Here is a 15,825-nt window from a genome sequence, read left to right as displayed (position 1 = left end):
CAAAAGCAAATATTCTAAACCCTAAAAAATAAGCTAAGCTATGCTGTAGGTTTTGCTACAAGAAAGTATCTGGTCTTGTAGGGTTACACTTGATGTCATTACAAATCTGCTTAATGGAAACAGTGGTTATTAGTTAACAAGAGACTTATCAAAAAAAAAGAAAAAAAAAACCTTCTTCCTATCTCCTTCAGCTACTCTATTGTTTTCGTATCAGGAGAGAAGGAAGTTACATTTGGTTTAAATGCTTTACCTTTTCAAGTTGATAGCAATGGTTAGTTCTGACTTTGCCTGAGATAATGCCGTTTTTTTTCCCCTCTATTGTAACTCGCTGATGGTCACTTAAGAACGTTGCTGTGAACAAGCTAACACTAAGTCTTCCTCTTGTTCTATAGCATGAGAATAATATCATTCACCGGGACTTGAAAGCAGAAAATGTGTTCTATACCAGTAACACCTGTGTTAAAGTGGGAGACTTTGGATTCAGCACAATAAGTACAAGAGATGAAACTTTAAATACTTTCTGTGGCTCTCCTCCTTATGCTGCCCCTGAACTCTTCCGAGACGAAAACTATGTTGGCATTTATGTAGACATCTGGGCACTAGGAATCCTGCTATACTTCATGATAACTGGTATTATGCCATTTCGGGCAGATACAGTGGCCAAACTGAAAAAGTGCATTCTTGAAGGAACATACAGTTTGCCCCCTTCCCTCTCAGAAACTTGTCAGAAACTGATAAAAGGAGTCCTTCAGCCAGTACCAACTGACCGGTACTCTGTCAAACTTATTATGAACAGTGAATGGATGCAAGGGATACAGTATCCTAAACCTTTAGAGCCCTTTAAACTGGATCCAAAGTATTTATCAGAGATCAGTACGCTCAAAGAGGAAGAAGTTGAAGTGAAAAGTATTCTGAAAGATCTGGGAATCACAGAAGAACACATTCAAAACAACCGGGGAAAAGATGCGCGCAGCTCAGTAACGGGTGTCTACAGAATTGTTTTGCACAGAGTACAAAAGAAAAGGGCACTGGAAAGTGTTCCTATAATGTCCAATCCAGATCCCAAAGAACAAGACTTTAAGAAAGAAAACAGTTCTTACAGTGGGCTAAAACACACATCCAAACTGTGTTCAATTTTATAAATTGCACTGGAGGCTTTATACTCGGCACACTTAACAAAGGGTTTTATTCATTTTTCACAAGTTTTGGTGTTAAATTTTTGTAATTTTTAAATAAACCAAAAATGCCTTATCATCTCCTCCGTATTTTTGAATTCACACTGAAGTGGCTCAGTTGCAGGGCTCTAATGGACTTACGTTTGTCCCTTGCTCCAGAGACCTGGCATAGACAGCGCAAGAAGCGTTCAGGTAAGTAAAACAGGTAAGCGTTCATTAGTGAAGGCAATCTTTTAATAAAGACCGAGTAGTATTGCACTTTACACTCTTGGGCGGTATCTCAGTACAGACATGTAACAGTTAACTTCTTGAAACGTTTTACCTTAGCTTGGCACAACTGGACTACCACAAACCTGGACAGTTTTTGCAGAGATCTGAGTTTAAGCAGAAACCAGCCCATGCTCTAACCAACTGCAATTTTTTCTTAAAAACTTCTCCAGCAAATTAAACCTGGTTTCAATTGTCTATTAGAGCTTCATTTTTTCAACTTTTATTTACAGAAACTACAATGCTGTCTGTCAAACCCAGAAACCAGCTGGACAATGCGTCCCGATTTGTCACAATTCAGAAAAGCTGCCTAGTCAGATTTAGATATGCTGCTTTAACCCTGCATATATGGTTTTAATTTCTACTGGAATCAGCTGGGCTACCATCTACTAACCTTTTAATTATTTTTAAGATGCTGACAGTCTAAGAACCGCTTGGAATCCAGTCGCACTCCCAATAAAGAAACAACGAGATATTAACTGTACTCTAAAATTCATTTCGTTTTTCTTGCTTTAGCACTACGTTATCAGTAAGCTGAATGCAACTCGTAAAGGCATCTGCTTATAAATCGAGCGTTCAAGGCTTCTACTAACTAACTTTTGGCATAATTGGCAATCGTGGGCTGGCATAAAGCTAATTTTGATACTCCTGACAACTGCAAGTTAGATGTTGGAAAGCTTGACCATTTACACCAATTGTTCTGAACTTCACCAAAATGCAGATATTCCTACCTTTAGCTTTGATAAGGTATTTTATATTTTCATGTGCAGCACCATTGGCTCAAATGCAAATCCTGGAAAGATACAGTAGCTGTCCTCCTCTGAACAGGCACAGTTGAAATATCTAAGCTAAGAGGTAGAGCCTATGTTGTTTCAGTTAAGGCAAGTAAACTTATACAGGACGTAGTGATGTACGAGCTGGTGCTTTCAAATTTGAAGGAAGGTTTGCTGTATCTGTTACTGGGGCTGATGAGATATCAGCTGACTTTAAAAGGAACTAATTAATGTAAATTAATCAGAGCAGCAGAATGAGAAGCCACCAGTGGGCATGTAGGCCAACTCAGGCTCAGGTAGGCATAAAATAAGAAACAAATCACTTTCACCACAGTTGTGAAAGGGGGATTAAAAAAAAATACCATCTTTCACAAGACAGTAATAAGAGGAATTGTATCTCATCAGCTAGGAATGAATTATTCCCCTCTAGAAACAGTTTCTGTCTAAAAGCATTTAAGAGATCTGGAAACATAGCCCTGAAGTACTGGTTTCCCACTAGCCTGAGCAACCCTTTCCGCTTTTATAATGGAATGGTATTAAGAAATAAGATCCAGGAGGTCCACCTCACTTGTGAACCCAGAACTTCAAACTTTCACAGGGCCAGTTTCCTCTTTCTTTCCTGTTAAAGAAAAAAAAAAATCCTGAAATCCCAGGTTTCAAATATCTCAAACTTTATTTTAGTAAAGGATCAGCCTCACAAACAGTGAGGTTCCTGCGGTTAACTTTTTGTGCCAATAGCTCAGTCCTTGGCTTGTCCACTGCCAGCAATGGACTTGGTTCCATGGCAAACTTTTTTTTCCTGGTGCCAAGGTAAGTTTCATGAGGGCGCCTAAACCCAAATACTCACAATGCTATCTTCATGCATCATTGTTCCATCACTTTTCAACAGAACAAACAGATTAGTACCCAGTAATTCATAATAAGCAACTATTTTACCAAAGCCTGACTGTACAAATCCAGCAGAAGTTATCAAATCCTAGTGAGTGACAGATCATACAAACACTTCATTACACCAAAAAAATTGTAATTTAACAGACAAATCATTTCTTTTGCTACTTTACATTATCTAATGTAGCTCTGTAGGATTAGACAAAGAAAGAAAACTCAACAAGACTTTGTTCTGTACATTAACTCATATTTAAATATATATTACAAGCTTACAAGGCTCATGTCATAGTTCATTTCCAATCTGGGCTTTAAAAAAAATCTACCCGAATGGATTCCCCATTAGCATTGTACATGTACCACTTGTAAAATGGCTAGCTTTTAGTTTGCGTGTTGGAAAAAAAACAAAACAAAACAAAAACATCACACTTATCTACTACACCATTACTAATATTTCAAAGTATGAAGCCAAATTCAGAGTTAGAAATAGTCTCTTAGAAATTGATATATAAAGAATAAGGAGAGGCCAGAGTTATAGACAAACCGATCTTCCTCCCTTCCTTAGTTTGCCAATTGAAACAGCTCCAGAAGGTCTACAAGTTTTATTTGAAAATTAATCTGTCTTAAAATACTTATTCTTCTGTTACAGTTAAATAATCTTGAGAAGTGCCAACATCGATGAAACCAAGAAATGCACCTTTTTGTTCTTTGGAAGAAAAAAAGCAACTGCCTCATGTCAGTCTTCTTTCCTTCCACACTGCTGTGATTTATACTGAAGGTATAAAACACACAATATGAGACGGAATTATATAGTAACTAACATAGTCAGTTATAGAATTTTTTTTAAAAATCTGTCAGCCTAGCTGTTCTGAATCCAGTCATTTTTGATAGGAGAGAGAGAGATTCTAGTCCATTAATCAATGTTACCTGGTTCTATACCTTTTCCAAAGCAATGTGGCAGTTGGGAGGTGGACTGGGAGATGAAAGGGAAGGTGATAAAGGGGGAAGAGAAATGCAGTGTTCAGAAGATTGACTGCTTACTGTCAAGGCACTGAGAACCCTAACATTAAAAGCTTAGACTGTTTGGCCACACACTTTTGAATACAAGTTGTTATAGCAGTGTACGTTTCAAGTCACTTCATATGGAAAAGGCAGGCAGAAGAGTCATTTTTCTATGTACAAAGATCTTGTAATAGACAACAGCTACAAGTCAACAATTAAAAAAAATTTAAATGTGTTAAGGAACCCACAAAGACCCAGGCAAGTTCCCCCCCCCATCTCCAGTATATTAATGATTTTAGTAGGCTGAAAACACTATAAATATCACACCATATTAAAATGTATCTTTTCAAGGACATTAAACATTTTTTTCATGCTCCAATTAATTATTACTGTACAGTGAAACTTCATACTATTTTAATCCTTTTTTTCCTCTCTCTCTCTCTCATCCTACCCTTGCACCTTTTTGTCATTCCCCACCTCACAGAGGTATCTTAATGCTCCCCATTGGAAATGGCAACAGTAACGCCTTCAGATTCTGTTGTTGCAGGAATTCTTGGCACTTTCTTAGCAGGGCTTGGGATGTGCTAAGAAGAAGGGGGGGAAAAAAAAACATTAAGTACAGTTTTCTAGTTCACATGCATTCTTACTTCAAGGCTACTCCAACTCTCAGACAACATTAATGCAACACTGGACACCTTGGTCTTAAATCACTCAGATCAGTCATGTTTCATGCAAACTGATTATGTGAAAGGAGCCAGTTACTTGTGTAGTTTCACTCTTCTTGTGATGATATGTACTTCTTAAAATTCCATGTTCACTATTTTACCTCTGGCTGGTACATCACATAATTTTAACAAAGTATTTGAAATAACTTGTCAGACCCTTTCCTCTTTTGACATACATACATCCACACGCTAACAAACACATGCACGTCCACTGTTGCACTATTTAACTCCAACATTAAAAGAGTGTACAGTGTTCACCTCATGAACAACGTGTGGGTGGACAACTTCAACTCCTGCCTCCAGAGGTCCATCGCCCCTCAGTGGGCGCCTTGCATAAGTTCTTCTGTGTTTTTCATCCACACGCACAAGATACCATGTTCCCTCAAAGAGATCTTCTGCTGAACACTGTGGAATATAGTTGGCTGTAAGAAAGCCCGTAAGATACACAGTCAGTTCCTGGTTACAGTTTTACAGAAGACCAACATGTACACAGTGCAGTTTGGAAGCAGTCAGACACAAAAATTAAGTCCGCATTTTCATTTCAACCACACTGGGCCCACAAATAGAAGCTACAGAAAAGCACTTTACAAGCTATATAGAAGTAGAAAGAGTTGGAACTTCCCTTCATTCTATACCCCAATCATTTAACTAAGTTCAAGTAAATTAAGCCACGTGGATTTTGCTGTAGGACGAAGGATGATTTATATTTAGGCAGTTTTTACCCAAATGATGTGTTTCCTGTCTAATCTTCATGTTTTCAGCAAAGACATCAGGTGCAATACATTTTCTTGAGTCAAGTCTTGTTTTAAGATCAGAAAGGCTGGCAGTTATTTTGTCCAGGGAAGAACCTACAATAAAAAAGCATCACGTAAGGCAGCACCAGTGCTGAGAGATGCATACCAGCACGTAAGCATTTCAAAACCATTCAAAATACTTTGCATTGCAGACGCTAAAACTTTTAGTGATTTAAAAATATTCCACATTATGCAAGCAAAACACTTACTTACTTAGTATTTGAAGAACAAAACAGGTTGTCTATTTGCCCAAGGAAAAAGTTAAAAGTATTCCCTGGAACATCTTTAGTCCACTGTTACTATCATTAGGCATTGTTCTGCAGGTCTACTTAGGCTGGTGGTTCATTTAACAAAGCAGCTGTAAGTAAGTAAGTAAGTGAACTGTCCAAGGGATTTAATGAGCTTCTCTTCCCTTCACTCACCAGGAGTGGCATCCTGTGTAACTTTGATGGAATATAATGTAGCAGCAAAACCAGAGCCGTAGGAGAACACACTAATTCTCTGTCCTGCAAGCTGCTCTGGAGAGTACCTGCAAATCAAACAACAGCTGTTTAAAGTGAGAATTAAGCCTAGGTGTCAATTTGAAAAAACCAAAAAATTGCAGCTAGCTTACAAAAAGCAGCCAGCAAATTTTATTAACTAAAATGCACGTTTATCATCACTATATGCATAAATGATTTTTTTTTTAAAACAGGCTTTCAAACACTGCTGCTAAGCAATTATTTTCAAGGATGACTAAGCAAAAGAGAGCACATTAATGCCCAGAATATGATTATCTAGAAGACACCTAATTCTCAAATTACCTAAAGCCTAAAATGAACTATCCCATCCTGAAATGCAAGGTCACAACAAAGAAAAAAGTGACCCCAGAAGAGTGGTTCTATTTAAAAGGGATTTTGCGAAAGCCTCAGTGATTGCACAAAATACAACAGCGTGTCAATCAAATATTGATTTCGTTTGGCCATGCTTATTAGAGGAGAATTGGAATACCTTCTCTCTTCTCCTATCACTACGTTTTTTTTGTTTGTTTTGAGGCTAGGAAAAGATCACCACCCTACAAATAAGATCCTACTTTAGAAGGCAGGAAGCAGCTCTTTCAGGTCAACTTCTGGCAAGTAAGTTTTGAATTTGCTTTTCATTTGACCTGATTATGTGTGCAGAATAATTTTCTAGTTTTAGGCTTGCTACTCAAGGTAAGCTAGTAGGAAAAGGTTTCCTAGATGGTGCTTTTACAGAAGGCTATCTATCTGAAACAAAACTATTTTATATGCTTACATATGAAAAGCTAGTACTTTCTTTTCCTGATTTTATGCTTACTGGGCCAGAAGGGAAGCAAGACAACCATAGACTGAAGGGGTATACATATTTCCATTCTGATTGGATACAAGCAACGAAGCTTTGGTTTTCTGATTGAAGAGCTCAGCACTAGCTTTCATAAAAGCTTTTTCCACATCTCTGTCAAAATAGGTATCTTCCAGTTTAACATCCCTACAAAAAAAGAAAGCATTTAAAAACAGTCACTAAAATAGCAGAAAGGAAAGAGATCTTGGATGTTTAACAAATTATACTGGCTGAATAAGGAAAACAGCAGCTATTCTCACCTGAAAGCTTCCAGACCACCGAAAACACCATCTGCTGTTTCTGGGTTCTGGTCACTGAGAAAGTCATTCAGCAACAGTCTGGCCACAGACTTCTGTACCAGTTTACAGTAGGGAGAATGAAAGATCATGAATCCAAAGTCATTCAAGGTAAAACGTCTGTCCGTCCCCTCTGGAAGTGGCAGAATATGGTGTGTTACAACTTACTAATAGCACTCACTTTAACCATTAAAATAAAACAGCAAATTATGACATGTCAGCATTCAAAAGACAACCATAAGATTAACCATTGCTGCCAAGTTCACTTAAAACACTGCCACTATTTCTATTTAAAAAATTATTTCTTATTATCTTGTGCATCAACAATGCCCTTTTTCTAGAAGAAGATCCTATAAGCTTGACAGGATCTCAGTATTTCCACTCAGTATTTTGAGATAAGAAATAAGCTACTTCATCTAATTTTCAAACCTATGCTTCTTAATAAAGGTGAAGCAATCATTAAAAATATGGGGGTAAACATCAATATTGTTATACAGCATATAAATACTGACCTCAATACCTTAAGAATTTTGGGGGAGAAGGAGAAGGAACGTTCTTTTAAGCAAGATATTACACGTTACAAAACTAGCAAAAGCCTGCCAAGGCTGCTCCTTACTGAAGATCATGTATTCGGTCATACCAGTACAGAAATAAGACATTTCATAAGGGAGAGAGCAAACAAATATTTCAACCACCTCAAAACACATACATACAAAGAAATGGAGCATATACCAGTCTTTTTAGAGTGGATGCCAATATTTGAAAATATACGTCTGTGTAATTAGACATTCCAGTATTTGCCAGATCTTGCAATGTCATGCTACATGTGAGGCTACGTACCCTTTTGCCACTGGGCATGGATTTTGTTGCGATAGACAGTATAGCAGCGATCTAATGCACTGAGGTAGCATTGTATAGATAATTTGCCATCAACTACAGGATATTCAGACACCATGTCTGGTTTATAGAAGTCATAAGCATGCTGCATGTGGGTTCCACGCAATCCTGGTTAAGAGAAATTGACAAAAAGCACTTTATTCATCTACTCTTGAGTTGATTTAAACATATCACATGATACATGTGAAGAACAAGTAACTGGCCCCAGTCAAGAAGGCTTCAACAGCACTTCCGTCCCCCCCTCTTTCACACATAGTTCTCGATTCCCTTGTACTCAAGTACAGCAGGATTGAGCGTGACAAACACAAGTAACAAATGATTTTCATCAATTCTTCTTGTACGTAGAGAGCTCTGTTACTCAGCCCTAGTCCAGTCTCTGTCAATTTTACTGGAGAATCCCCAAGGAAAAATCAGACAGAAGCATCACCAACTGATCCTTGCTGCCTCCTCTAACGAGACTTGCATAAAATAGCCAAGAGCAAGAGAAGACAAAGTACAATTTCTGACACAAGTGGCAGTTAACCCAGCCCTCCAGCAACCCACAAAAAACAGGGGACAGGCTTCAGAAGGGATACAGTCTCCAGTTGAATGGTATCTATTTTCTCATAGAACTAACCTCTCTCAAAAATTAAAGGTGCATTTGGACCAACTAGCATAGCAACAGCACCAGCTCCACCCGTTGGCCTGGCATTCCCAGTGGCATACACAGCTATGTCTCCAGCAACAACAAGTGCATAACGTCCTGCAAAGAACGCACAGAAATAACCATGAAAAGGAGTCAAGATCTAGTAGATTTTTTATATCCAGCAGTAATTCTTAGACCTCTGTTTATAGAGGATATGACTGCAGGATAAAGGTGCTCTTCAATCTTTACTTATTCTGCCCATTTCACGTTTTTCCTGGCAACCAGCAAAATTTCCATGAAAAACTCAGTGATGTGTATCTGTGTCATTAATTCTGTGGATGTGATTAGACTAGTGGCCAACGCCCAGAGCACGTAAGAAGGTGACTTCAGAGAAGTGCACTGTTTTACCCTCTGGGTCCTATATAGTTAAACATGACCACTGATTCATCAACAACAGAGAATGACGTAACTTTCAACAAAATACCCTGTACTTACCATCCCAAGAACTGGACTCAATCCAGTTAATAGCATTAAAAAGAGCAGCGGTGCCTCCATAGCATGCATTGGTGGTGTCAATTCCTTCTACATCTGTATTACCAGATTCTTCAAAGAGCTGCATCAGGACAGTCTTTACTGATTTTGATTTATCAATTATTGTCTCCGTTCCAACTTCTAATCTCCCAATGCAGTCATAGGAAAGACTGTTCCTCTCCATGAGCTTCTGAACCACAGTCAAACAGAGAGAATTGATATCCTCCCGGTCAGAGCAGAATCCCATCTTTGACTGGCCTAACCCAATGGTGTATTTGCCAGCATCCACACCATCATACTTCTCCAGCTCTGCCTGGTCAACATATTGAGAAGGAAAATATATTTCCAGTGCAACAATTCCCACATCTTTTGGCCAACAGAATTCAGCATTCACTGGAAGAGACCCAGGCATCGTGGCAGATCTTTTTTAAAACAAAAACAAAAAAAAAACAAACAAAAAAGACAGCTGAGTTATTCACATCCGTTTTTAGCAACCTACTTCACATATACTACAATTTTCTATACGTTTACAGAAAAGGTTAACTTTCAGCTATTTTAGTTTCATCTGCAAAAGGTAAGCCTTTGCCTCTTGGGAGGTGTCGGTCTGAGCATACAGTAAACATCTTCAGAAATTTACTAACTTTTTACAACTAAGAAGCGCTTTTAACTGAAAATACAATTTCAGACCTGGAAATATTCAGACCCGAAATATTTCACTGACACAAACAGACAGGTAACAAATGTTAAGTGCTCAAGAAATATGAGTCCTAATGTTCATTTTTCTACTTTTGCTTCTAAAGGCTGTATCAGGTCTCAGTTTTACACAACAAAGCTAGAAATATGGGATTTTTTAAATGGATTGAGAACTTAAGTTTACAATGTACCCTTACCAGGAAATTTCAGCCTTAAACGGCCTTCAGAACTGTTTTTATTCTTAAATTAAATGATCTAGTTGCTCCATTTTGCTTATACTTGCAACAAAGATAGCAGTTTCTGTGTCGTGTTCTCCCCCTCCCAATGTAGTCTTTTTTTGACATTCCTGAATGCCAGACGCGGAAGAATATTTCACAGGCTCAGGAGAACGCACAGGGATTCTTCCTGGTAGATTGAGATTTGTCATTTTAACCCTCTCACTCTACTATTACTATGCCCCAAAATATACTATATTCTATTACTTTAACCCTATCCATATTAAACAGATAAGCACACTTTTTCCTATACTTTTACTTACATCCTCAAGGAACAATCGTCTCTGTGCCCAGCTATAAGTACTGTCAAATTGACCTTATCCAGCTTCTTCTATAAGATCACGATGAGCTGCATAAAGGAATAAAGCCTTTCTAACCAGAAATGATGGCTTCACATGATACATATTAATACAAACGCTAAGAAAACTTTAAAAATGTCTTTTGTTACATGTACAATTGACTATAAAAGTCCTAAATGAGACTTAAAGTAAGAGTGCACGGCTTGCATGCATTTCGATTGCCTTTAAAAAAGTTTCACACACACCTACGATGTACCTAAAGTAACCCGTTTCACTCTGTATTTATTCATACTAAAACGTGCAAATGCGCAGAAAAGTCTGTTTAAAACTGCTTTCTGAAGTGTTCCAGAACAACAATACCTACAACCTATTAACACAGGATTTCAAGGAAACAGATTTTAAGATGCATCCTATTACAATCAAACTCTCCCACTACTTTCATCTAGTCAAATGAAAAAACAACACCCATAAAAAAAAAAACACTGCAAGATTAAGATTAAAAATGGAACCGTAGCTAATTAGGGTTTTTCTTTTTCTGAGCTATCTCGTTTTGAAACGCATGCCCGTTAAACAACCGCAGCTGCACAGACCTCCCCAGCTCAGTGACCCCCTGCCAAAAACTTCTCCAGGCGGCAGAAGCACCATGCCCCGAGGCGCGGCGATCTGCAAACGGGCCGGTGCGTTATCCCGCCGGCGGCAGCCGCGGCGCCACCGCGCTCTGCCCGGGCCGGCCGAAGGGCGACGCGAGTCGCCGTTTCGTTTTCATTACCGCCGTCCTCCCGGCAGGAGGGGGCACCGCAGCGGGCAGCCCCGCCGCTCCCCGGCACCAGCCACAGCGCGGCCCGCCCCGGGCTCCAACGGCTCTCTGGGGGCACGCGCCGCCCCCCCCCCCCCAAGGTTACCCCCGACTCCCCCGGGAACCGCCGGGGGCAGCGGGGAAGGTCACCCCGCGGCCCCGGCCCGCTGCCCCCCTCCCCCCGCGGCCCCTTACAGGTTGCGGAACCCCATAGCCGGCTCCCGGCGGCGGCGGCCGGGCAGCGCCTGGGGCAGACGGGGCAGCGCGCAGGCGCGGCCGGGCCGCCGTCACCTTGAGACGGGCGGGCAGCGCGCAGGCGCCGCCCGCCGCGGAGACGAGGGGGCGGGGCGGCCTCGCGGCGGCCGTTGCTGCCTCCTGAGCCGCCGGCTACTTCCAGGCGCTTTTTTTTTTTTTTTTTTAAAGAGTGAGCGGCTGCTTTGTTTTAATCTAAGCCACCACTCCATAAAAATAACAAATTAAAAAAAAAAAAAGCAGCGCGTGTAGTGCCTCAGCTGCAGCTTTAAAGCCCTTGCAGGAGTTGGACGGCTCTGCGCAGTCGAGCCTAGCAAGCGGGCGAGGGAGACGGCCTGCCCCCTCCAGCTGCGGCTGCGTTGTCATGCCTCGGCAAGACCAGCGAGATGGGGTTTTAATACGGCCTTGCGCTGCTCTTGTGCGGGTGTAAACCTTGACGCAACTCTAGATAACTCCAACGGCATCAGTATGGAGGTAAATCCAATAAAGACTGAAAACGTAACAACATCCAAAATTGTTTTTGGCAATCCATGATCACAGAGGGATTACCTTACACTGCCGGCCTCTAAATTCTATTAGCATTTTATTTTAAAGTTTGGCAAATACTTTTAAGTCGCTCTTTTGGGAAAAGTTTTAGGGAGTGGGAGCAGTATGGTCTCTAGTTTTCATCTAACCAGGCTACGAGAGGCTGATTAAAACAGAATAGTATCTCAGGGAAGCTCACCCTGGTGGTGGGATTAAGAATTTATCATCATACACTAAGACGACCATGTTCTGAGGGGAGGGAAAAAAAAGTGCCAGCCACAGCTTCAAGTCACAACTGGAGAACAGAGACCTGTCTGGTGACAGCCTTAAGTACCCACCAATGAACTACAGGGCAAGTTCACTTCCTTCTCGACAGGTGGGTTGAGGGTGATGCTGACTGAGAGCGACTTCTGAAGCCTACTTTGGTGAAAGTCTCCACGTGTTTTTGGAGCTGTTACTGTCCAGACAAGAACTGAAGATTTATTGGGCTAGACAGAGTAACTACAAAGTTACACACTCTTGTTCACAAGATTCCTGGGCTCCAGACCCTGCTCCAAGAACTGCATTTTATCCCAAACGTGCAGAGGCATTGAAGAGGAGAGAGAGGGCAGCTCTGCTTAGTTCTTCAAATGGATACAGACACACGCTATCAGCGGGGAGCTCCCAAGCCATACGTCCCAGCTAGGAAAAGGATTCTGGAGTCCAGCCCTCTTTGGGGCACAATACATACACATCCCTTTCTTTGAAACAGGCCAAGCAGGAAACGTGTGTAGAGCTCAAACTCTGCTCCAGAGGCCAAAACACCAAGAGGTAAAGGCTGCAGAGATCAACTCTTAGACATTTAATTTTAATTAAGATCCATATTAACAGATAAGACAAAATGACAGACAATGGACTTGATGCATGTAAAAAGCCACCTTTGTCTACGGTTGTAGGCAAGCCGGTGAATTCTTTGGAAATTCAACATGCCAAAAGGATTCAGACTATTGGTAACAGTGAAGGAAAGCACCAGCCCTGCTTTTATGCTTGCTAGTTACAGAACTTAGATTAAAACTGGCATTTAACTCTATATTACTTACTGTAATTTTAATCAGAAAACTTTTTGCTGAAGATGACTAAAGGGAGGCTATTTCTAATTGTATTCTCATGGGCAGCTCACCATATGTGAAATGTGTAATGTTGCAGTATATCCTGATTGCCCTGACTGCTGCTCTATAAAGTTGTTTTATAAGTTTGCTCTGAGCACTTATAAGGAAATAGGATGTGTGACCTCTCAAGCAATACAGTTATTACAGAAAATTGTTTACTTGATAAAAACAAATACCCTTTTGTCCCCTTGATCAAAACAAAAAAGCAGTCATTGATTTTTACTGAAGGAGTACTCAAATTTCTTCATAATACTTCCTTATAATATTTCATACAAACATTTAACCACCAAGACATTTAAAAAAATGAGAAATCCAATTTTGTTTTATGTCCCCTTAAGAATCTGCAGGAGATAACTGAGTAACATACAACAGCCACTAGTTTCTGTTAATGTTGCCAAACACCAGAAACACTCTTCCACAAGTGCAACTGGTGGCTTTCATTGTCTTTATTAAGACTATTCTGCCAATAACTTGGCTATTATTTCCTACTTGAGTTTTATTTCATACAAAATACTGAAAAGTAGAAGATAAAAAAAAGTCTTTGCTACAAGCAACAGAGTTTGGAAATCAATGGTAAAAGAGGATTACAGAGTACTTGTAGAATAGATTTTTTATGAAATAAATCCACTTCAGGGTTTTTTCCAGAAGCAAAACAGTGATGATGTGGTAGCGTCAGTTAAAACATCATTTAACTAAATCTAGTTAATTCCACACCCGACTAAAATACATTTAGCAGTAAATATCGAGAAATATATCCGAAACACTTATCAGGCCACAAGGGGTCAGTGTTTCTATCCAGTTGTAGGCGTTCACCGTGCAACACCGCGCATGAAGTGTGGCATCATCCTGAGCCCTGCTCACTACTGAATTAAATTGTGATTAAATTACAAAGAAGGCACGTCACATCAGGGCATACCAAGCTATAGCAGCCAGGCAGAAGAAACCTTGACTCTACTCATAAGAGTATCTAACGTTTCTCTCCCTAGTCCAGCACACCGTGAGGATTTGTGTTATTACTGCAAGACCCTGGCGTTCCCCCCTGGGACTTAACTCTCAACATACATCCGAGACGGAGTCCGTGGCGGTGCTATCATTACAGGCGGTCCGGCAGGCAGCCTGCACCCGTACACATACACCTGTACCTGTCCGCTATTCGCGGCGAGGAGACGGAGCGGCCGGCGCCCGGGCCGGGCTGCGGCAGGCGGCTGCCGCGCCAGGCTGCAGGCGGCCGCTGGCCTGGGGGCCCCGCCCGCGCTGCGGCTCCGCCTCGGGCGCCCGCGGGCACCTCTGCCAGCGCCGCGATGCGCCCATGGCGCACTCACCGGCAGGCTCCCCTCTAGCCCTCTGACGCCCTAAAGCCTCCGGAAAAGCCTGAAGGAGCCGGCCGGGGACTAGCTCCCCGAAGTCTTTTAGAAGAGGCCCGGCACGCTCCCCAGCTCAACTACGAGGTGTTCAGAACCCAAGACACTCGCAGAGAAGCGTCCGCCGCCATTTACGCGGGACGAGATCCACGGGGGGAGGGGGGGGGGCGTCAGTGGCCCTCCCGCACCGGCGGGCGGGCTCAGCCGCCTTAACAGGGCCCTCGGGAGGGCTCCGCGCAGCCCCGCCGCTTGGCTGCGCGAGCCGCCTCGGTGCCCAGCGCCGCAGCCGGCACCGCCGGGCAGCTCCGCGCCCAGCCCAGCCCACCTCACCTCCGCGGCCGCCCCCAGCCGCCTTCCCCGCTCTCCCTGCCGCCTTTCAAACGCGCCCAGAGCCGGTGGGAAGCACCTTGCCCGGCAGTGCCCACCCGCGGGCCGCTGCGAGGAGGAGGAGGAGGGCAGCGCCCGCCCAGCCCCGCCGCCACGGCCCGGCCACGCGGCTCAGCGCGGTGCCGGCGCCCCCGGCCCCTAGCGGAGGGAGGCGAGCGGCGGGCGAGGCCCAACGGCCTGCCGCGCCGCCCTCACCTGTCCGAGGCGATGGCTCCCGGTGGCCGCTGCACCGCACCGCACTCCGCACCCTCACTCACACGCACGCGAGGAAACACGGCGGCACCGGCGCGCGGCGCCTTTAAACAGCCCCGCCGCCCGAGCGCCGGCTTGGGCCGCGAGCGGCAGCTCTCCCGGCCAATCACAGCTGCTCCCACCCGGGTCCCGCCTACCGGCCGGCTAGCCACGGCCGTAGGAGGCGGGGGGAATGGTGTGAGAAAGTGACGCGGCGTGGCCAGAGGGCAGCGCGCCAATGAGGACGCGGCAGAGGCGCCGAGCGCTCAATGGGAGCCGAGCGCAGCGCGGCGGCAGCCAATGGGAGCGCGCTGCCGATTGCGGGTGAGAGTAGGACGGCTGCCGGTCCCCGGCGAGGCGAGGAGGAGGTTGCCCGGCAACGGGAGGCCGGGCCCGCCCGGCGCGGCGAAGGCCGAGCATGGTGTCGGGCCGGCGCTGCCGCGGGCCGGGCCGCGCAGCGACGGCGCGGGCGGCCGGGGGCGGCGGGCGTAGGACCGGCTCGGGGGGGGGGGGGGGGGAAGGCATTTCTGGGAGCTTGAGCAAAACC

At 43.5% G+C, this 15,825-nt stretch overlaps 2 protein-coding genes across 16 annotated transcripts in view; one reads left to right on the top strand and one right to left on the bottom strand.

Annotated features, from left to right (window-relative positions):
* Positions 1-1,926, top strand: part of LOC138064386 (serine/threonine-protein kinase NIM1-like) — a 31,868-nt gene extending 29,942 nt beyond the window's left edge. For all 9 annotated transcript variants that reach the window (XM_068926622.1, XM_068926619.1, XM_068926617.1 and 6 more), the window contains one exon: positions 393-1,926. In XM_068926622.1, the coding sequence (XP_068782723.1) occupies positions 393-1,142 (750 nt within the window). In that variant the 3' untranslated portion in view covers positions 1,143-1,926. The remainder of the gene's footprint in view (positions 1-392) is intronic.
* On the bottom strand, positions 1,392-15,396 carry LOC138064385 (hydroxymethylglutaryl-CoA synthase, cytoplasmic). 7 transcript variants are annotated; one of them, XM_068926614.1, is made up of 12 exons: positions 11,570-11,616; positions 10,543-10,628; positions 9,276-9,733; positions 8,772-8,897; positions 8,099-8,263; positions 7,223-7,391; positions 6,939-7,109; positions 6,044-6,150; positions 5,550-5,675; positions 5,086-5,249; positions 4,580-4,686; positions 2,870-3,872 (listed from the first exon to the last, which is right to left on the bottom strand). In XM_068926614.1, exons 3-11 carry the CDS (start codon positions 9,721-9,723, stop codon positions 4,594-4,596), a joined length of 1,569 nt encoding a protein of 522 aa, XP_068782715.1. In that variant the 5' UTR covers positions 9,724-9,733; positions 10,543-10,628; positions 11,570-11,616; the 3' UTR covers positions 2,870-3,872; positions 4,580-4,593. The 7 variants fall into 7 exon arrangements, with proteins under 7 accessions (XP_068782711.1, XP_068782715.1, XP_068782713.1 ...); XM_068926610.1 differs by lacking the exons at positions 2,870-3,872; positions 10,543-10,628 and adding an exon at positions 1,392-2,834 and having other exon boundaries at positions 11,570-11,601; XM_068926612.1 differs by lacking the exon at positions 11,570-11,616 and adding an exon at positions 15,243-15,378 and having other exon boundaries at positions 2,870-4,686.
* Positions 15,397-15,825: the final 429 nt, after the last annotated feature.

Source organism: Struthio camelus, chromosome Z (genome assembly GCF_040807025.1).
Source record: "Struthio camelus isolate bStrCam1 chromosome Z, bStrCam1.hap1, whole genome shotgun sequence".
NCBI lineage: Eukaryota > Metazoa > Chordata > Aves > Struthioniformes > Struthionidae > Struthio > Struthio camelus.
Note: the sequence above shows the minus strand (reverse complement) of the source record. Positions and strands in the feature narration are given on the sequence as shown.

Excerpts from the sequence above, each read along its gene's own strand:
- LOC138064385 (XM_068926610.1), bottom strand. Across the intron at positions 8,898-9,275 it reads TGAGTCCAGTTCTTGGGATG|GACGTTATGCACTTGTTGTT; the intron begins GTAAGTACAGGG and ends CGTTCTTTGCAG. Across the intron at positions 4,687-5,085 it reads ACCCACACGTTGTTCATGAG|CACATCCCAAGCCCTGCTAA; the intron begins GTGAACACTGTA and ends CCTTCTTCTTAG.